The following is a 20,698-nucleotide window of genomic DNA, read 5'->3' on the forward strand; positions in this document are numbered from 1 at the left end:
TTATAAGCTATTTGCATTTTTTGAACTTCATTATTAATGGTTAATGGCTCCATATTAATGGTTTGTTACTTTTAACCAATAGGTGGCGCCAAATTGATGTGGTGTGGTCAGTGTAAGATGACAATGATACACAAAATTTGGTGTCAATATGTCAAAGCTGTGCAAAGATGCAGTTTGGCTTCATGCCATCAAATTTGTTGATGCGGTAAATGAAAACAATTTCATCTGTCATCTTTTAATGATATGAGCCAAATTTGGTGAAAATCATAGCAAAGGTCTAGGAGGAGTTTGAAAAAGTAGGTTTTCACTATAAATCAAAATTGCGGAAAGAACATTTGGCTAATTATGGCATAATTGAAACTGATGTTCTCTGCATGATCTGAGAAATCTATCAAGACAAGTGCCTTCCCCAGACAAGCAGCTGATACCAGCTGAAACGCGGTGCTTCTGGGACAAACACTTCTCACATAGGGTTCCTGTTAAAGGTTTCTCTAGACTGGATGTACACAATATGGAGGAGTCCTGTTTCCTGTTTCTCTTTTCTCTAGGTTCGCTATATTGATGATTTGGTTATGTGCAGAGGGGTAAACTGACTCAGCATTGTTCGAAGGGATCTGATTAAAATTATCTGTCCTCTGCCTTGGCTGTCAGAGCCTTAAATGCCACCTCACTGCTCAAAGCATACTAGGCTGAGCTCATGGAGGAGATGGGGAAGCAGATTGATGCTGGTTCACCCGACTCAGCATTGTGGGAAGAGATATCCATCATTGCAGATCTCAACTTGCGCTCATCAAGGCTCTGTTTCCAGGGGGATAGTCATGTATTTAAAAAAAAAAAAAACAGTAACTTTGGCGACGGTTAACGACGTTTCACAAGTTCACTCACCAACCTTCTTCGAATGCGTCTATATTCGGTTCATTACGGTAGTGACACATTCGTGATACAGTCAGCAGCTCACCGTTTTACTTCATTCTACACTAATACCTGCTAAAAAAGCTTTAAAGGTGAGTTGTTTTCTTAATCTTTTCTTAATTTTTAGTCACATCACTGAATGAACCGTGTAACACGGTAATAATCCAAAACATAGTTGATGCGTCTATTATGTCAATAATCCAGTGTCAGATAGGACTGTAACGTTACTTATGTTTTGTTTGTGCACATTTATGAAGTGATTGTAAAAATAGAGATACTGTTTCTTTTTTGAGAGCTAAGGGAGTACTGGTGAGTCTGTCTTGTATAGCCTATATATGCGAAGACAAAGATTGATCTTCATTTATTATCAGCTAAATTAGAGGACTTTGTCCTACACTCACGGTCACTAGGTGCGTCTCAATTGACTGCAAGTGCTCTGGCTAGAAAGTGAACTTTACAATGCTTTCTGAAATGTAAAGTGATTCCAATCCGAAAGGAGCGTACGTAGTTCGAAGCACACTGCAAACGCCAGCCGCAGAGGAACTAATAAAGGTACACAGTGCAGAGTTCCAGAAAGGTAAGTACGTAAAAAAGCTGATATTCAGTAAACGTGGTGGAGTGGAGGCAGCTTTTGATTTTCCACGTTTGTCTGCATTTGTTGTTTAAATGCTTGTCAGCGCTAGTGATCCTTGAGTACCGTACTCAATTCTGATGTTGTTAGCTATATTGGGCCTAAATTAAACGAGGCAAATTATCTAAAATCATAAACAATTTCTTTATATTACTATTTCTCTGGCAGAGTAGTTGTGACGTGATAGTTGTGACATGTGAATTACTTAATAGATTATATACAGAAACATAAAACTCACTAGAGCTTGTTTGATCTTCTTGAACTCATAAAAGGGTAAAACATGGAAAGAGGCCTTTAAAAAAAGTGTGTGTAACCAGGATGTAACTTAGTAGCATTTTACATTGTTGTTTTGCAGGTGTACTGATTGATAATGGCATAATTTTAATGAAATAAAGAGAAAATCAAATGTTAAGAGAACATTCTTATAATCATATCTGACTCGGTGCAGTTCAAGTTTATTATTTTAAATCTAGTTTGAAAGAAAAGTTGTGGGACATATTTTGTACACTTTCTCAAGAATCAGTTTGGCGCTGTACTTTTAGCATTTGTGATGTCTATAAACAAAAACACAGGCCCTGTTCTGTATTTCTCCTTCCTTCAGTCAGGCAGACATGAAGGCTTCGGGTTCCCTTCAGACTGATCCGAAGGCGAACACAGATGCCAGACTACAGCCAAACTGTAGCAGTCCAAGGCTGGAAAATCGCTTTCTGGCTCAAGCGCCCTCAGTATTGTCTCAGCATCAGTGCACATCTCCATCATGGGCCAAGCAGACCTCCATCTCCTCACAATGTCCAGCACTCCAGCCAACCAGCCTGTCCTCCACCATTGCCACCTCCTCTCTTCTGTCATCCACAACGATGAGCTCACTATCCTCTTCCTCCTCTCTGCTGAGCACTAAGAGTACCCTCCTAATGGAGCCTTTACTTCATCCTCCAGTCTCATCCTCCTCCTGTTCTCCTAATCCTTTACTCTCTTACTCCAAAATGTCAACTCGCAGTGCCGCCCCACCTGTCTGCTCCTTACCAACAACTTCAATGGAGAATAAAGCTGGCTCAAATAAAAAGAGAGAAGTTGAAGGCAAGCATTTCTCACCTAAACGGCTGCTGGGATCTAGTAAGGAGCCTAGACAGGTAAAGAGTGATTTCATATGACTTTATAAAACTGTATGTGAATCAATTTAGCATCTTTTTTTTTTTTTCAGATTTATTTTTTTAAGTTCTTTTATTAATCACCCCACATTTTGTTTTGTATTTATTAATTAAAACAACACAGTAATTGGCAATAATTTGACTCAAGCACTTACAGGATTTACTTTATGGATGATTCAGTTTTGAGGTCATACATCTGTTTCACCACTTTTAACCAAATTTATCTTTCCAATGTTGCACAGAAAGCACATTATGATTACGTCAGCATGATATAGCATTTCATTTAAAACTTTGTTTCTGCATAAACTTACAAATCCCTTGCAAAGATTCTCTCTGTACATCTTAACAGGATGTGAGTCATGAAAGCTTGGAAGAGGATGACGAGAAGCTGTCTTCTGAGATGCTTGTCCTGAATATGGATTTAGATGGAGAGGGGGAGCAGACTGTAGCTCCTCATGAGGAGTTTGGGGTGCTTGAAGCAAGCGAGGATGAGCATCTGGTGGAATTGAGGGACAGAAAGGTGAGTCGAGTGAGGACAGTTCTAGGGTTTGTGTAAACCTAAGTAATGGTTAATAATGTGCTGCTAGCCCTACTTATTTATTTTTAGTTTTATTTATATGTATTCTTTGGTGATTATATTTAGACAGATGGCACAATTGTGCATGTTAAATTTAGTCTTTTGTTTTTACAAAGGAAAATATGCTCTGTATAATAAAGGTGTAGATCATGCAGATTGTTAGGATTATTCACAGTTACAGTTGGGTAGCCTGAAGAAGACTTTGTTACTTAAGATTTGGTTACTTCCAATGTAGCCTAAGACCCAGGTCTATTATTTAGTTTTTTTGTGAAAATTACATTAATTTTAGTAATATATACCTCTTCTGGTTAATTACAGAGTTTCTTTTTAACTGAAAGAAGTCTCTTGCATGCTTAGCCTCTGAGCTGCATTTATTTGATCAAAAATACAGTAAAAACAGTAATATCGTGAATTATAATTTATAATTAATAATTCTAATTTAAAATAACTTTTTTAATTTTATTTGAAAATTTAATTTATTTCTGTAATGTAAAAGCTGGATTTTCAGCAGCCATCACTCCAGTCTTAAATCATTCTAATATGCTAATTTGGTGAAACAGTTGTACTCTTTTTCAGGATACTTTGATGAATAGAAAGTTCACAAGAATATAATTTATTTGAAATACAAATGTTGTGTAACATTATAATTGTCTTTACTGTCACTATTGGTGAATTTAATGCATGTACTATTTTCTTTATAAATCTTACTGACCCCAAACTTTTGAATGATATATGTGATATTTTAAATAATTCTTACACCAGATAATGGATCGACAAATTGGTAATTGTAAAATCAAACAAAATGTGACCGTTCTTTTGTTACACCTTCAGAACATTCTGCTGAATATGGTGTGCTGCTCACTTGTCAATAAGAGCTGTACCCCGGGCCAGAAGGACTGGGATAAGAAGAGGAGTGTGTGGGCCGTTATTAAGGTTCTGGCCGCAGAGATTACCACAGAAGACCCTGAGTTTCTCCTAAAGGTTGGTGTTTTTGTATGTATGAGTCTGTGTGGGTTATGTTTTCTAGTTTTAACATGTATGGTGTGCATATTTGCATTGGTTTTAGGTTGCTGTCTATACTAGGCAGGAACTAAACATTCGTATCACAGCCAACTTCCTGCTGGCACTGGCGGCCCATCTGCCTGGTTCTAAGCCACACTTTAGAAGATACTTTTGTGCTGCTGTACAGCTGCCATCTGATTGGCTGGAGGTGACAAGAATCTATAGCACGGTAATTGTTAATATTAAATATCTTACTCATACCATATTCATATGCCGATTATGGTTTTAGCATGGTAGATATTTAATTAAGGATTTAATTTTGCTTGGGTTTTTTTTCATACTTTTTTAAATGTTTTTGTGCAGTGTTTCAGTAAATCTTTACCCTCCTGCCTGAAAAAAGCTCTAGTGGATAAATTTAAGCAGTTCACTAAATATCAGCTGGCCAAACACAATACACGGAAGCATCGCTGCAAACACAACAAGAAACGAACAAAAGGAGAGGTAATATGTCAAAAACGCTTAATTACTTTCTAAAACATTATTTCTTTCTAGATTTTTCCATTCCACATCACTTTTAAAATGGTTTTGTTTTAGGCAAAACAATTCCACAGAGACATCACTGGTAAAAGTTCTGAATGATATTTTACTGACTCTTGATTCTGCCAAGTCTGCTGTGTTATTGCTCTTAGATCTGAGGGTGGTATTTGATACAATGGACCACTGTTATGATCTCTTGTTTGGAACACTGGGTGGGCATTCAAGGAAATGCTCTCAAATGGTTTCAACAATAGAAGGTTCTCTGTTAGTGTTGGTTAATTTACTTCACATGCAGCTCCTCTTACGTGCGGTGTCCCTCAAGGCTCTATTCTCTCTCCAATGGTATTCTCCTTGTATATGCTTTCCCCATGTTCGCTCTTTAAGAAGTATGGTATCTCCTTCCATTGTTATGCAGATGAAGCCCAAATTTATCTGCCCCTGGGATCTAATTACAAGGGTTTAGAAGGCCTGGATGTCCCTAAATTTTCTTCCCCTTAATGAAGCCAAAACTGAGATTATAATTTTTTTTTAATCTTCAGAAGCTGCTAGCTCCCCTGGTTTAAATTCTGGCCATTTATCTTCCTGTGTTAAACGACTAGTGAAGAATTTGGTTCTCTATTTTGATAGTGCTCTCAAATTTGACCAACAGATTAGTATAGTATCCAAAACCAGTTTTTTCCATTTTAGAGTCTTAGCTAAAGTAAACCCATGTATTTCTTTTAAGGACTTTGAAAGGGTCATTCATGCTTTTATTTCAATTAGGTTTGATTACTGCAATTATATGGGTATTAATCAAGTCTCTTAATCGACTCCAAATCGTACAAAATGCTGCTGCTGGACATCTTACTGGTGTTCGTGAACGAGATCACATTACCCCAGTACTAATATAATTACATCCCAATTCATACAGAATTGATTTTAAAGTTCTGCTGCTGGTTTTTTAATTCTATGAATGGGTTAGCTCCTGTAAATTGGTCTGATTTATTATCTGTTCACAATCCTGGAAGGTCTATTGGTCATCCGACCAGAGACTATTAAACATTCCTCAGGCTAAATTAAAATCGAGAGGAGATTGAGCCTTTGCTGTTTCTGTGCCGAAACTCTGGAACAGCCTACCAGTTTTTATTAGAAATGCCCCTACACTATATGAGTTTAAAGCAAAACTCAAAACCCATCTTATATTTCTGGCTTTTAAGTAGAGTTAACTGTGCTGTGTCTGGTCTTTTCTGTGCTGTAATTCATAATGTTCATGATGTTAATGTTGGTCAACAGTTGTTGTTTTTAGTGGCGCTATATAAATAAAGTTAAGTTGGGTTTGTTTTCTTCCCCTCTTCTGTCAGAAAATCTCTGCTGCACAGTGGAAAAAGTGGGGTGATCTTGTCAGAGTCCGCAAATCTATTCTCAAAAAATATGTGAGCTTTGTTGTTTGATTCCATTTTTTATATTACATAACATTACAAATTACTAATGCACATCATATCACTAATGAACATCATACAGTTGGAGAGACCAAATCGTACTGCAATGGATAAAAAACAGAGTGAATTCAGCCTCAAGAAAATGATAAAGCGCCTTCACATCAAAGAACCTGCAGAACATGTCATGGCCATTCTGGGAAAGAAGTTAGTCCTACAACCTGGCATTTTTTAAACCAAATATTCCTCAGTCCAGTGTAACTTCCAGCTATGAGTGAGTATGTTTGTTGTCTGTCTTTGCATGCAGATACCCGAGTGATCCGAAGGCCTTCTCTCGCAGTGGTCTTAGTGGGGTTTGGGAGAGAGAGAGAGCTGGAAAGCCAATGAAACTTAAGCAACCTGACACGTGGGAATGCAAACTAAGTCAGGAGGGAAACAAAGCTGCCACCTGGGAGAAACTTATCGGTGTGGAAGAGGGACATGCACTGGGTCATTAACTGGCTTAATTCTTGAACATCTATTCAAACTTAACTGTATGTTTTTTGAAATTGCAGATGGAAAGTCTCTTCCTTTTATGGCAATGCTGAGGAACCTGAGGAACATGATCTCTGTGGGCATCAGTGAGAAACATCATACTAAGATCCTCAACAGACTGACCTCGAAGGTGAGCGTCTCTTAATTCAGTCTTTTGCACACTGAAACTTTTGTAGCATGATGAAGTAATTTACGGGTTTATGGTGTTTAATCTTACAGACTGCTGTAATCCAGAGCAGGCAGTTTCCTTTCCGTTTCCTGTCTGCATATAAAGTCATTTTGGAGCTCAGTAAATTTGGTAAGTTTATGTATGAAGGATGTACAGTACCTGGATCAACATGCTTATCATCCAATCGTATTTTAGGGTTAGGTTTTCAGGTTGATGTTGGGGTTTCAACAACAGTTTCAAGCTATAATTTTCCTTGATTTTAGAGGTCAGTAAAGGTTAGGACTGTAGTTGTTTAGCAGGAAAAAGATACTGATCCATAAACTTGCACCGCTTGGCAAAATCATATGAACAGTTAGGGCTGCACAATTAATCGAATTTGTAATCACGATTACGTAATCATTCAAAGCGGCAATTAATCGTTCAAAGTCCACTTATGTTACTCTGCGTGCTTAAGATGTGTTTTTTTTCTTTCTACAGGTTATCTTAAGGGTTTTTTCATTGTTTTAATTTCAGTTTTAGTATAACATTATAATACCATTCATATTTTTACTTTTTTTTAATTTAAAGAAGAAACCAATCCGATGTATAGTTGAAATTTGAGACTTAATACTATAGAAAAGCAATAAAAGTTTTTCCATTTAGAGTGTTTTCAGTTTGTTTATTTTCATATAAAAATACGGAATGCAGCTGCATCAAACAATGATATAAACATCATTCAGTGTAAATTGTGATAATCGTAATTAGTAATCGCAATTACAATTTCAAGGGAATAATCGACAGTTATGATTTTTGTCTTAATCGTGCAGCCCTGTGAACAGTTGGGCTATATGAGATGAAAAGTAAAATATACACTATTATTTTTTGTAAGAAATTCATACTTTTTTTCAGCAGCAAGGATTTATTACTTTGATGAGAAGTGACATCAAAGACATTAATAATGTTACAAACTGTTTCTATTTCAAATAAATGCTGTTTTTTTACATCATCACAGGAGTTTATTAAAAAAATGTAATTTGAAAATATATTAAAATAGAAAGGAGTTATTCAAATTGTAATAATATTTCACAGTATTACCGTATTTTTGATCAAATAAGTGCCGCTTTGCTGAGCAGTTTCTTTCAAAAATGTAAAAAAAATCTTATGTACCTCAAACATTTGAACAGAAGTGCACAATGAATTGAGTCCTCATGAAAGACATATTTATGGTATTTTTGGGAATTTTAGTGTTTTAATCTCCATATTAATCTAAATGAGAGAGCACATTCCCACAGTGTCTTTGATAGACCTGCACCTGAGGAAGTTTGAGTGACATGTTCTCCCCTTTCAGCTGGTGGGCCTGCGGTCGAGGTGCCAAGCTCCAGGGAGATCCTGCAAGGAGTTCTTAAGAAATTGCCAAAGAACAAAAGATTTCGACAATACAAATGGGAAACAACAGCACGCAAGAGACTGAGGATTACAATGAGAGTTCCCTTTGTCTACCGCATATTCAATAGCAAATGCAATCTCCTGAAAAAAGCAAAGTGTGTATTGTTGAATATTTAGTATAATATTAAAGTATTATTGATTTTAGATTAACATAATAAGTAAAGTTTATTTTTGACCACTTTGACTTTGTTTTTTGTGATGTAATTTGTTAGCCAGGGGCTGTACACTCAGGAGCTTCTGAACAAGTACTGCTGTGCTTTGGAGAAAGCTGTGCAGATCTCCTGCAAGTACAACATCCCACCTCTCCCTGGACGCACTCTTGTGATGTATAATGCTGATATTTCAGAGGGCCATAACTGGAGTGGCACTGATGATGTCTGCTTGCCCCCTGAAAGCACTGACAACATCAATGAGAATAAACTCTCAGCATCGGTCAGCATCTTACGGCATCTCATTGTTTTATTATCACAGTGACTGTGGATTTTTATTTTTGTTAAAATTTAGAAATTAGGCTTCTAGTATAAATGAAACATATTATGAAGTATATATTCTGCAGGTACAGGAAACTGCCATGCTTTTATGCATGATGATTAACTACTGTAGCGAAGATTCCCAAGTCATGCTGTTTAGCCACCAAGGCCTCCAGGAGGTCAGGGTGAAGTCTGATGTGCTTTTGGATAATGTGAGACAAGCAATGAAGCAACTAAAGGTAAGAATTTCCCATTTATTTTAAATATACACTTGTTAATCTAATAGCCCTTTTTCCATTTGATATTTACATTAAAATAAAACACTTAAAAATGAAAACAAAATAACAAATAAAATGAAACAATAAAATGTATAATATAGCACTATGAAGTAAAATCAGTCATTGATATTCTACAAGTCTGTTTAGACATCATGACATTGTAATCTACAGAATGGAAAATGGACATTCATTTTGAGATTCACTAAAGAATTGGTTTGAACTGTGTTATTAAATTATCAGTAAAAAGAGTAGAGAAAAGCATGTCAAATATTACACTATAATACACTTTGTTTTTCTTGACATTATGACATTGTTTTTTGATGATGTCACACCTTTTTGTGTTTTATTCTGTGTCTGTCTCTGTCCCTCTATGGCTCAGGATTTGAATGCCTACTATATACAATCTGAATGCATATCTCGTGCAGCATTCTTTGCTAAGCACACTGAAGAGAAGACAAAGGTTTTGTATTTTATGATTATTCCAGAAGGCATCAAAAATATTTTGCATATGACATGTCTGTTTAAAAATCTCCCTCCACAGCTGGATCGTATAGTTGTGTTTGAAAGTTACTACACCAACGTAGATTTAATGGCGGAGATCAATAACTATCGACAGATCAACCATGATACTGTTGTGATTCGTGTGCTGCTCAGAAAAATGTATGTATTGTGAAACTTGTTTCATCTCGATTTCTAAAACTGAAATTTTATATATTTTCATTAAAATGTCTGCTGCTTGAAGCAGAAATGTCACAAAAATTGTTGTAGTTGCAGATAAATCTTGTATTGTTTGTTTTGAACAGGTCTCCAATTTATACTTTGAAATACAAACTGAGTTCCAACATTATAGAGCTTTGGGGGTTTAGCGAGCAGTTCCTGAAGTAAGATCTTTAGCTGAATCTTATGTTGTATTCAGTATGTTCTTTCTTGAGAAATACTTTAAGATGCTATTTTGTGAAGAAGAAGAAAAAAAAAACTTGGAGTTGTCAGTAAGAGCTAGTGTAGGATCTACCAAGTATTTACAGTATTTACTATCATTCAAAAAGTTTGTTTTGAAAGAAGCTTTTAAATGTGAAAGTTGTTTTAAAAATAAATAAAATATGTTTTTGAATTATTTTAAAATGTAACTTTTGTAATGGCCATGCTGAATTTTCAGAAGTCACTGCTTCAGTCTTCAATGTCACATGATCCTTATCTTTTTAATATAGATGCTGAAAACAGTACTGCTTAATATTTTTGTGGAAACTGTAATAAATATTTTTCAAGATTCTTTAATGAATAGAAAGCTCAAAAGAACAGCATTTATATAAAATAGAAATATTTTGTAACATAAATTACTGAATAAAAGTAGTTTCTTTTGAATATCTAATAATGATCTTATAATTATTTCCTTTTTGTATCATGTTTCCTAAAGATTATGTCATTATTTTAAACTTCATTTGCAAAAAGCATTAGAATAGGTAAATTTGATTAATTCAGGTAATTATATAAAACTCTCACGTTAACAGTTGTTCATAGAATCCCCCATCTGGGATTTTTGCTGTTTGTAACTACAGTTTTTATTTTTATATTAGTGCCTATAAGTAGAAATGATTCAATACCATACTTCCTTATGTCAGTTTGTAAACAACAATGTATTTTACTTCTTTACTACTTTACTTTTGAATCTATTCTGATAGACAATGGCTGGAGTTTCAGATGTTCATTTAGATTTGTTCTATGGTTGTAGGATTGTCTCAGAGAGAGGCTCCTCGAGGATGCTGCAGCATGTGGAGCACATGGACAGAGTCTATAACATCCCGCCACCACAGGGGCACAAAACTGAACCTGATAGAGCTGCTGATGTCATCTCACTGCCGGCAACACCAAAGTTCAGGTATGAGCGTAAAAGAATCCATAAGTTACCTGTATTAAAGTGTTCATCAATCTCTTTATGTTGGGTGGTTGTGGTCCATCATATATTCCAGTGGAGACCAGACAGGTCATTAGTATATTGAAAATGAAATGCTAATTAAAACCTGTCTTCATCATTTCTCTTTTCTCTCTTTTCATAGATGGAAGGGTGTGCGAGTGTTCATCTCTTCTACGTTCAGGGACATGCATGCGGAGAGGGATGTTCTTGTGCATAGCGTATTTCCGGAGCTCAGGAGACGAGCCGCTGCACACTATCTCTACCTGCAGGAAGTGGAGCTACGCTGGGGCGTCACAGAGGAGGAGTCTAACCGTGCTGTGGAGCTCTGTCTGTCAGAGGTCTGCCGCAGTCAGCTGCTGCTTGGGATTCTGGGAGAGAGATACGGCCTTGTGCCGCCCCGCCCCACCCTACGTGAACTTCCTCAATACAGCTGGGTAATTACATTTATTTGTCTGATAGATGCTTTATCAAAATTGTGATACAAGTTTAATGTTCATTCCAGTTAAAGTTGACCAGAAAGTTAAAAGCCAGATAAGATGAGGTAAAAAGTAAAAGATAAACTACCATTCAGAAGTTTGGGGCAGGTAAAAATTTTTTTTTCAAAGGCACTAATGAGCAATTGCATGCAAATGCCAACGTTACCATGAAAAATATATATTTCTTTACCGAAAAATCTAAACCCTACACTGCAAAAAATGCTTTTCTTACTTACAGTAGATTTTTTGTCTTGCACATTCTGAGAAGATATAATGAATACGCTGGAAAGAAAGTCAAAAAGATGCACTTCGATACAAGCAAGAAAGGACGGCCAAAAAGGAGACTTGAAGATCTTGTGAACGAGGACGTGAAGGCCTTGGGCATCAGAGTAGATGACACAGCAAACAGGAGAAGTTGGAGACGTATGATATGCACCGGCGACCCCACAGATATTGAGATTTAAGCCTGTAAAAGATTATTTTTTCAGCCAAGATATCTAAAAATTCTTAAATGGGTCAGTGGATGCCCATTTTCCACAAGTTGATATGATTCTTTAGGGTCTTAATGAAAAGTCTATAACATACATTGGTTAAAATTTCTCAGTGGTAGTGTAAAACAACACAGTTTTTACCAGAGATGGTCCTCACTGCAGAACACAAGATCCAGGGGGTTTTGATGGATCCAGATCTAACTCCACCCACCTTACATATACCTAAACCTACCCGTCTCCACCCCCTGATCCCTAAACCCACCCATCTCCACCCCCTGGATCTTGTGTTCTGCAGGCTGGGGATACTTTTTTGCCCTGTCAAAAACAGCTCTATTCATAGCAAGCTGTTTCCTTGCATGTCGCTTTAAATGCTAATTTATGCCTCTCTTCCATGGGGTGACGAGCCGTTCTCTGAGAGACGGTAAACTTTAGCTGCATTCATTGTGAAACTTGCTTACTAGCACATTATTAGGAAATGATTTTCTAGACAAGTAAAAATTATCATGCTATTTTGCTTTTTTTGAAAACAAGACAATAATTTTTACTTGTCTAGAAAATCAGTGTTGATTTAAGAATTATTCAATATTTTGGCTGGAAACAAGACAAAAAATCAAAGTAAGAAAAGCATTTTTTTGCTGTGTATTTCTAAATTGTGCATTTAGGTCTGTATTTTATTGCATTAATTTGCTTTAATAGAAATTTAAAGGGAGATCCCAATGTTTATCCACCACAAATAAGGTGTGCACCGAAAGTAAAATGACATTGTCATCCTACTGTATTTCATTTTTTCAAAAGAGAGATCAAAGGCCGGCCATTTTTAAATTCATGTCAACAACAGCAAGCATTTTGTAGAAAGATGGAGACCTGTCTGAAGAAAAAAAAAACACCCACTTTGTCCTAAAAACAGTGATTTTTGGATTTATATGCTTTAGATTTATGAAGACATGATGCTTCAGTGCTCTGTCATGTCTCTAATATTTTAAAGATTAAGTTCTTATCATATAACAATTATTTACACAATTAACTAGAACCTTTTTGTACAAAGCCAAATTATGTCCATTCTAATTTTGATCAACATATCATCTCCCTTCTTTGCCCTGATCAACCATAATAATATGACCATTACAGATGCTTCATATTAAATCATGTGCATAGCGAGGGTGAGTGTTTACCATTATGCTTGAAAACAAGCAACACATTTGTTACTGCAGAATTTCATGCAATGCTCTTAATAAAACTGTTTTCAATTCAGTTATCTTTTGAGGCTGCTTATTTGTCAACTTTGGTATCGATTTAGTATCAACACTGATTCAGTACAGAGTCAGGTATCATACCGAAGCCAAAATTGTGGTATTGAGCCATCGCCAAAATGATATTAGTTTGGGCTCCTTGTCCTAAAGTTTCGTGAATTGTTTTCATTTTCAGCTGAACTCTGCGCCTGATGGGTTATCCAGCACTGAAATGGAGATTCGACAGTTTCAAGCTCTGTTTCCAGACTCTGCCCAGAGCCGCATGTTCTTCTACTTCAGATCAGCCTCGTCTCGTCAGGTGTACATTCATTTATTATTTGTCAGCTGATCACATTAATTTTGTCTCTGTAGTTGCCAGCAGCATAAAATAAGCATGAAATTATGGAAAAGCATAACATCAACTGAAAGCTTATATGTTTCTGAGGCTCTGTGATCTTTAGTAGATACAGTATGTCATTTTATCTACATTTCATGTGTTTCATGTTTAGTTCAGTACCAATGGCTTGGAGGACAGACTTTGTGGCAGAATCCAAAGAAGCTGATGCTAAAATGAACAGCCTGAAAACATGGATCCGGAATAACGACTTCAAAGTGACAGAAAAGTGAGTTCAGTACATTTGTTTTGTCAGCACAGTGAGTATTTATGAGGTTTTTTTCACTGCTTCATATTCTCTTAGTTATCCCTGTGAATGGGGTGGGGTGGTGGATGGAAAGCCCTATCTGAAAGGCCTGGAGGACTTTGGGAAGGCGGCACTGGAGGATATCTGGGAAGTCATACAGCAGCTCTTTGTGAAGGTCAGACTAGGAGTTCCACTTTTTGGGGGGCACTCAATCAAGGATAAATAGATGAGTATGCAATTTAATAAAAAATGGCTAAATTGAAAATATAGTATTCACTTTAATTCAGTACTTCCATATTTTCAGTTTGCTAATTTAAACATTATATTTTCTGTTAGACTGTTAATTTATTTCTGTTAAATTGTTTGCATTTAAAATTGTTTATTCTATTCATATCAATGTATTTAATGTCATTTCTTTTCTTGTTTTGTAGGATACAGATGAAGATTTGGCCTCAGAGATTAAGGAACAGGAAGTGCATCAGGATGCCCAACAGCGGCAGTTTCATGGCAGGGCAAAGCTTATTTCTATGGCAACAGCAAAAGTTCAAGAATGTCAGCAAAAAGGAGGAATTCTGATGGTTGAGGGAAATCCTGGAGAGGGCAAAACTGTGTTCATGGTAACTGTACATTGTATAAATTACCATCATTCTTCATGTATTAATGTTTCTGAACACTGACGTTAATCTGAATATCTCTCTGTGTCTTCTGTTTATTAAGCTGCCCTGGCCCAGGCACTCAAAACCGCTGTCATAAACAAGAAGGCCCCTCTGTGTGATGTCATATCCTACTCCACAGATGCTAGCCAGTCAGCTTGCAGTATTGTGCAGCTTCTTCGCTGTCTTGTTCAATGGCAGAGGAAAAGAAAAGACAATGCGGAGTTGCCTCCAAACACATCTTATAAGTAAGGAAGTATCTGATGTAACATGAATTGTCATTTCAGAAAACTCATTTCATAATTATTCTCTTATGCACTACAGAGACTTGTTGTCTGAGTTCCACTTGAACTTGAATGAGTTTAACAAAAAGAAGCCACTGGCATTGCTTGTTGATGGGGCGGACCGTATCCATGACGGTCGAGGTCAAAGGGTGTCAGAATGGATCCCACAGCACATCCCTAAAGTAAGAGAGAGGAACATGCACACAAAAACACATGCACACTTACTGTAAATAAGTGAAGTTAAAAACGATTAAACTTTCTCTTCAGCCAGTCACTGTTCTTTGTCCTGTCAGGGTGTCTGTTTGGTCCTGAGTGTTACTTCAGAATCATCCCCACAAAACATTATTAGCAAAAAGAAAGGTATCGTGTCATTTCCACTGGGGCAGTTATCTTTACCTGACAAGAAGGAGATTGTGCAGAAGCAGCTTGTTGAGTTTGGAAAGAAACTGAGTGATTCTGCTTTCAATAACCAGGTGAACTTCCCTTTTACTGTTGAAGTAATATAAGAAAATATCTAGTAAATTTGTATATCTAGTAAATTTATCATTGTGTTTCCCCTGTAGCTTCAGAGACTGTTGATGAAGAAAGGCTCTGTGAGTCCACTCTACCTCCATTTGGCTTGTGAGGAGCTTAAGAATTATGCCTCCTTTGAGAAGGTAAATAATTGTTAAAGAATATTTTTTTTTGTAAGTATTTTTTTAGTGTTTCACATAATGTTATTTTGCTGAGAAATTGAACAAAATATTGATGAAGAAATTTGTAATTTAGATGAAGGACAGCCTCCAGTCTCTTCCTCAGTCTGTTGGTGAGCTGGTGCAGCACAGTCTGCTGAGGCTGCAGAATCAATATGGCAGAGCAGGACTGGGATGGGCATTCGCTACACTTGCCATCAGCTCTACTGGTAAATAACATATTATTTATTGCTCTGCAAGAATTAATTCATTGCTGTATTACAATGTTTATTAATTCTTTAAATTTGGCTCTACAGGGGTCCAGGGTTGGCCTGTCCAATTACATTATCCAACCCTCCTCTCTTAAAGGGGAAACCATAATACAGTGATTAATATCAAATAGTAATACTAATATAACACTGAATGATTCAGGATCATACTAAGGGACTTGTTTTGCTTTTTTTTATTATAAAGAACTGCGGCCCAATGTATGTCTTAAGGTGCAGTCATATTGGTAAAATTTTACATGCAACAAGGCCATTGTCTATTATCAATAATGTAGCAATGTATAAAGCACTGCACACACATAAGTCACTTTGAAACCAAGCAACTATCTGTTAATCAAAGCAGCAAATTCACATGAGTCATGACCAACTTGAACCCGATGCAAAATCTGCATCTGGAAATATTTTGCCCTCAGGTGAAATTCATGATTGCATGGATTTGAATTGAAAAAACTGAATTTGCCAAACAAGAGTAAAAGTAAATGTGACCATACCTTTAGAAATGTCATTTATAGATGTTTATAAAAAGGTTTAACCTGGGAAGATTTTAGAGATTCTATCAAATATGAAACATCAAGCTTAAACTTTAACTTAAACTTTATTAAATATTAAGATCTTACATAGTTTTATCATAATGTTGTCAGAAGTTTAATTGCATATTGTTTTTTGGTAAACAAATAAATTATATAATGCACTGGATATATTAAGAAATTATCACACAGAATCCAAAAGCTTAAACAAATTTATTTAATTTATTTACATTTTTTTTCTTTATCTTGAATCGCTTATCTAAATAATAGTTTTTGCATGGACCTCAACATTTCATTTATTTATTTTTAATCGGATGTATTGAAAATAAATATTTCTCTAATCACTAATCTGTTTCTTTCACAGGACTGCGGGAGAGTTCTCTTTACACTATACTGAACATGTGCAATGATTTAAACTCCAGAGGTGGGCTGGTGACATGGCCAGAAATTCTCCATATAGCGAGGCATCCAGAGAGCCGTGTTCCCATGGCCATATTCTCTCAGCTGGCACGAACTTTGCACAGGTACAGCCCGGTAAAATATATAGACATAAGGAGTAACTACTTTTTAAACAGGAATAATTTGTTTGGTCATTCTTCTAATGCAGCCTAATTGGACCATCCCATGGTCAGGGTTCAGATGACCTCCTGATTTTGACCCATCCGGAGGTGAAGTCAGCCTTTGAACATCTGTATCTGTCTACTGAGGAGAGTAGAACCAGAAGTCATCTGATAAATGCAGGTAAAACAAGATACATGTAAATCATGATGCATTTCATGTGTTTTATACACTATCATTTTGGTTAGTTTTTTAAAGGATGAATTAAATTGAGACTTTTATATTGTTACAAAAGATTTTAATTTCAAATTACTGCTGTTCTTTTTTTTTATCAGAAAATCTTGAAAAAAAAAAATAATAATTAGATATTAGAATGATTTCTGAAGGATCATGTGACACTGAAGACTGGAGTTATGGTTGCTGAACATTCGGCTTTGATGTCACAGGAACAAATTACATTTTAAAATACATTAAAATAGAAAAGTTATTTGAAATTATAATAATATTTCACAATATTGTTGCTATTTACTGTATTTTTTGATCAAATAAATACAGCCTTGATGATCATAAGAAAATTCTTCCAAAAAAAAAAATCTTATCAACCCCAAACTTTTGAAAGGTAATGTATTTATTTCTGTATAACTTTTTCCCAGCTCACCTTTGGGTGCAGTCAAATCCTCAGGGGAAGGACACATTTCTTCATTCTGACGCTGATATTCTGTCTCAGCTCCCTGTGCACCTGGTCAGTGTCCTCCTGCTCTTTTCTTTGATATTTCAGCTTCAGTGAGCAATGTGAGGTTACAAAACTCATAAGAGGTTCTCTATTCTCTATTTTCTCTCTCTGTGCTCAGATGGGCAGTAAGCAGTGGGATACTTTGTGTTTTCTGCTGTCCAGTTACTACTTCCTCTATGCTAATGTGCGGCATGGACTTCTTCACCAACTTCTGGAGACCTACATTTTGTTTGGTAAGAGAGCTTTAATGCTTTGATTTTAAGCAGTAGTACATTTCTTCATAAATCACGTCACATATTGATAGTTTTTGCTCTTATCCATTTAGCCCCAAAATATGAGACTCATCAGGTGAAAACTTCAACAGGTATTTTAACTTTTTTATTATTGTATTCTTGTAAAAACACAACTTTAGTGACTTGAAAAAAAACTTAAAATAGATTTATGATCTGTGGTAAACCTATACCAAATTCATGTGTGTTTTTCAGATAACATGAAGGATTTTGAGGACTGTCTGAGTTTCCTAAAGCGTCACAGCCTTCTCTTCTCCCAGTGGCCTGCTCTCTTTGTTCAAACGGCTCTTAATGAACCTTGTGAAAGCTCTGCCCATTTGTGGGCAAAAAGCATGACAAGAAATGGAGGAGTGCGTGCTGTAAAATGGCTAAACTGCACAGATGCAATAAAAAACGAAGCCAGGTACTAATATTGATCCTTGTTAATAGCATATTATTTTCATATGCTGAGTTTAAACAGTCATTTATAAGTCAAGATCAATAGTGACTAACCTGTAGAAATACAGTTTTTTAGCTATCTAATAATGGGTATGTATTTGCTTATGCAAATGTTCCAAAATTTCTTATAAGCCTTTAAAAAAAAAAAAAAAAAAATTTTTTTTGTCAGCTTTAAATTAGATTTTGAATTTGATTAAATTAATGATGTAGATTCAGACTTCTTAGACACCACTATGTGCAAAGGTTGTTTATCTACAGTTTTTATATGTTTTAATATTGTTTTTTTCTGCTCAGTGAGCTGGTTTCTACCTTCCGCTCTGAGCCGAGTTGTGTGGTGGTGAGTCCTGATGGAAAACTTGTAGCAGTGGGGACTGAAGACGGAACAATTCACCTTCTGCATACAGAGACTGGACAGGTGACCGTTAAGAATAAAAAATGGAAATCTACTATAATTTTCTGCATTTTTAAGATATGTCAGTGGACATAATTGACTTTTTTTGCAAACAGGAAGTGAAGTCATTGATGAGCAGTGGTGATGGCATCTCCGGTTGCATCTTTCTCGGGGAGGAGCTTCTGGCAACAACTTCATTTGATGGGCAGGTGGAAGTGTGGGATGTTGCGAGTGGTTTCAGGTAATTTTTTTTCTGACTCACATGAATGAAATGTGAATTAAATAAGACTAACCTGTGAAAAAATTCCATCCCTTTAAGAACTGCCCACGTGAATGCTCATTCCAGCAGAATCACAGGATGTGATGTCAGTCCAGACAAAAAACTCTTTGCTACTGTCTCACTAGACTTAAACTTGAAGGTAAAACCAAGATAAAAATATATTTAATTCTGAACTACATGTGATGTTGTGCTGTTTTAAAGTATTCATCATTTATGTGTCAGGTGTGGTCAGCGCAGAAGAGCACAGAGGTGGCTTCTCTCATGAATCCCTCTCCCCTGAACTGTGTGAACTTTGACCTTGAGGGTCAGCTCGTGGCAGTGGGCTGCTGGGATGGAGCCGTTCGTTTGTGGAACTGGCTTGAACAGAAAAACGTTACGGTGAGAAATGACTCCAAAGACTTGTCATTATGCCTTATATACTAAAACTTATTATTTCTCTTCTATTTAGACTCTGTTAGGTCATCAGAGTTCAGTGCGGAGTCTGTCTTTCTCTCCCTGCTCCTCCATGTTGTGCTCAGGCTGTCTGTCAGGAGAAGTGTGGCTCTGGTCAGTGACAGCAGCTGCTTGTGTGGGCAGTTATCATGCTCACCGCGGCTCCACGCAGTCACTAAACTTCCTGCAGGGAGGAAAACTCTTGCTGAGTGCTGGACATGACAGTGTGGTAAGGAATATGATCTTACAGTCTTAATTTTCAGTTATTTGTAGGGATGTAACCTGTTGAAAATTGATAATATGTGATGATTAAAGTTGGGGGTAGGAGTTTATATGAATGTATCTCTGTGGGAACTGACTGTCTTCAGAAAAGTTTAGATGGTATCATCTTTTCATCTTGCCTTCTACATAATGCAAAGTAGTGTTTACAGTGGTGACCAAGGAAAAACTATATCACTGCTGTTTCCTAAGTGCCACCTGCTGTCAGAGAGCCAAACTGCATTCTCATTCAGCCCATCTGCATGTAGTTTTATGTAGGGTAACTTCACAAAGCTGGAGTCAGACTATTCTGTTTTTGTTTTAATTTAGAACTATAATCTAATTTAAATTCAAAAATGGTTCATGCTGCATGTATGCAGCATCTTTGTTTGGATTGTGGTTGCCAGAAAAACTTAGTTTGTTGAAATGAAGAGATTTGTTTTATTTGTATTATTCATTTTATTTATTTGATTTGGGATTTATTTTAATATTTATATTCTAATTGTTTTGCTGTTTGACGTAATATATTTCAATTTCACAAAGAAATGTGCAGCATTTTGTCTTAAGTTCTTTTTTGTTGTCTAGGTTCATGTATGGTCTGGTGGTCTTGGGAAAATTGTTGCTGTATTGGGAGAAGAAAAGGTACTTTCATGTTCTTAAATTAGAATTGCTACTGTACTTATTTTAATATGTTTCCTGCTTATACCATTTAATTACATTAAATTATGTAATGAAATCAGCCAGAACTGCTTGACTTGCAGACTCCAAGCAGACTTTTTGTAAATAATTTGCCTCTATTGGTCTTCTAAACTTGTATACCTGTACACACAAATATTAAATCGCACAAAATATAGTTTGGAAAATATTAAGAAATGTGCAAGTAAATGTCTTCTAAAATAAACCAACTATAGCATTCTTTAAACTGCAAATACGGCACTGGTTTGTTTCATTTTTGCAGAACCAGAGCTAAAACTTTTTTTATATCAGAATAATTTTAGTTGAGCACCTTTAAATATGATTATTAATAATTAATTATTATATTATAATAA

General features: G+C 36.1%; 1 protein-coding gene across 1 annotated transcript in view; it reads left to right on the plus strand.

Moving 5' to 3' along the window:
- Positions 1 to 1,070: 1,070 nt before the first annotated feature.
- The window catches only part of LOC109081866 (telomerase protein component 1-like), a 28,075-nt gene continuing 8,447 nt past the window's right edge, over positions 1,071 to 20,698 (plus strand). The window contains exons 1-40 of the mRNA XM_042718652.1: positions 1,071 to 1,489; positions 2,141 to 2,673; positions 3,041 to 3,211; positions 4,100 to 4,249; positions 4,335 to 4,499; positions 4,634 to 4,771; positions 6,148 to 6,219; positions 6,308 to 6,429; positions 6,530 to 6,687; positions 6,777 to 6,886; positions 6,976 to 7,054; positions 8,253 to 8,445; positions 8,563 to 8,782; positions 8,907 to 9,059; positions 9,478 to 9,558; positions 9,640 to 9,758; positions 9,902 to 9,979; positions 10,828 to 10,974; positions 11,153 to 11,444; positions 13,403 to 13,515; positions 13,716 to 13,829; positions 13,905 to 14,022; positions 14,279 to 14,464; positions 14,564 to 14,748; positions 14,825 to 14,966; positions 15,078 to 15,257; positions 15,348 to 15,440; positions 15,553 to 15,685; positions 16,634 to 16,793; positions 16,877 to 17,010; positions 17,481 to 17,569; positions 17,679 to 17,793; positions 17,886 to 17,924; positions 18,046 to 18,253; positions 18,583 to 18,703; positions 18,796 to 18,920; positions 18,999 to 19,098; positions 19,182 to 19,337; positions 19,408 to 19,620; positions 20,235 to 20,291. Coding sequence (XP_042574586.1) covers positions 2,155 to 2,673; positions 3,041 to 3,211; positions 4,100 to 4,249; positions 4,335 to 4,499; positions 4,634 to 4,771; positions 6,148 to 6,219; positions 6,308 to 6,429; positions 6,530 to 6,687; positions 6,777 to 6,886; positions 6,976 to 7,054; positions 8,253 to 8,445; positions 8,563 to 8,782; positions 8,907 to 9,059; positions 9,478 to 9,558; positions 9,640 to 9,758; positions 9,902 to 9,979; positions 10,828 to 10,974; positions 11,153 to 11,444; positions 13,403 to 13,515; positions 13,716 to 13,829; positions 13,905 to 14,022; positions 14,279 to 14,464; positions 14,564 to 14,748; positions 14,825 to 14,966; positions 15,078 to 15,257; positions 15,348 to 15,440; positions 15,553 to 15,685; positions 16,634 to 16,793; positions 16,877 to 17,010; positions 17,481 to 17,569; positions 17,679 to 17,793; positions 17,886 to 17,924; positions 18,046 to 18,253; positions 18,583 to 18,703; positions 18,796 to 18,920; positions 18,999 to 19,098; positions 19,182 to 19,337; positions 19,408 to 19,620; positions 20,235 to 20,291 — 5,748 coding nt within the window. The 5' untranslated portion in view covers positions 1,071 to 1,489; positions 2,141 to 2,154. The remainder of the gene's footprint in view (positions 1,490 to 2,140; positions 2,674 to 3,040; positions 3,212 to 4,099; positions 4,250 to 4,334; positions 4,500 to 4,633; positions 4,772 to 6,147; positions 6,220 to 6,307; positions 6,430 to 6,529; positions 6,688 to 6,776; positions 6,887 to 6,975; positions 7,055 to 8,252; positions 8,446 to 8,562; positions 8,783 to 8,906; positions 9,060 to 9,477; positions 9,559 to 9,639; positions 9,759 to 9,901; positions 9,980 to 10,827; positions 10,975 to 11,152; positions 11,445 to 13,402; positions 13,516 to 13,715; positions 13,830 to 13,904; positions 14,023 to 14,278; positions 14,465 to 14,563; positions 14,749 to 14,824; positions 14,967 to 15,077; positions 15,258 to 15,347; positions 15,441 to 15,552; positions 15,686 to 16,633; positions 16,794 to 16,876; positions 17,011 to 17,480; positions 17,570 to 17,678; positions 17,794 to 17,885; positions 17,925 to 18,045; positions 18,254 to 18,582; positions 18,704 to 18,795; positions 18,921 to 18,998; positions 19,099 to 19,181; positions 19,338 to 19,407; positions 19,621 to 20,234; positions 20,292 to 20,698) is intronic.

This window comes from Cyprinus carpio, chromosome B2, assembly GCF_018340385.1.
Source record: "Cyprinus carpio isolate SPL01 chromosome B2, ASM1834038v1, whole genome shotgun sequence".
NCBI classification, from domain to species: domain Eukaryota; kingdom Metazoa; phylum Chordata; class Actinopteri; order Cypriniformes; family Cyprinidae; genus Cyprinus; species Cyprinus carpio.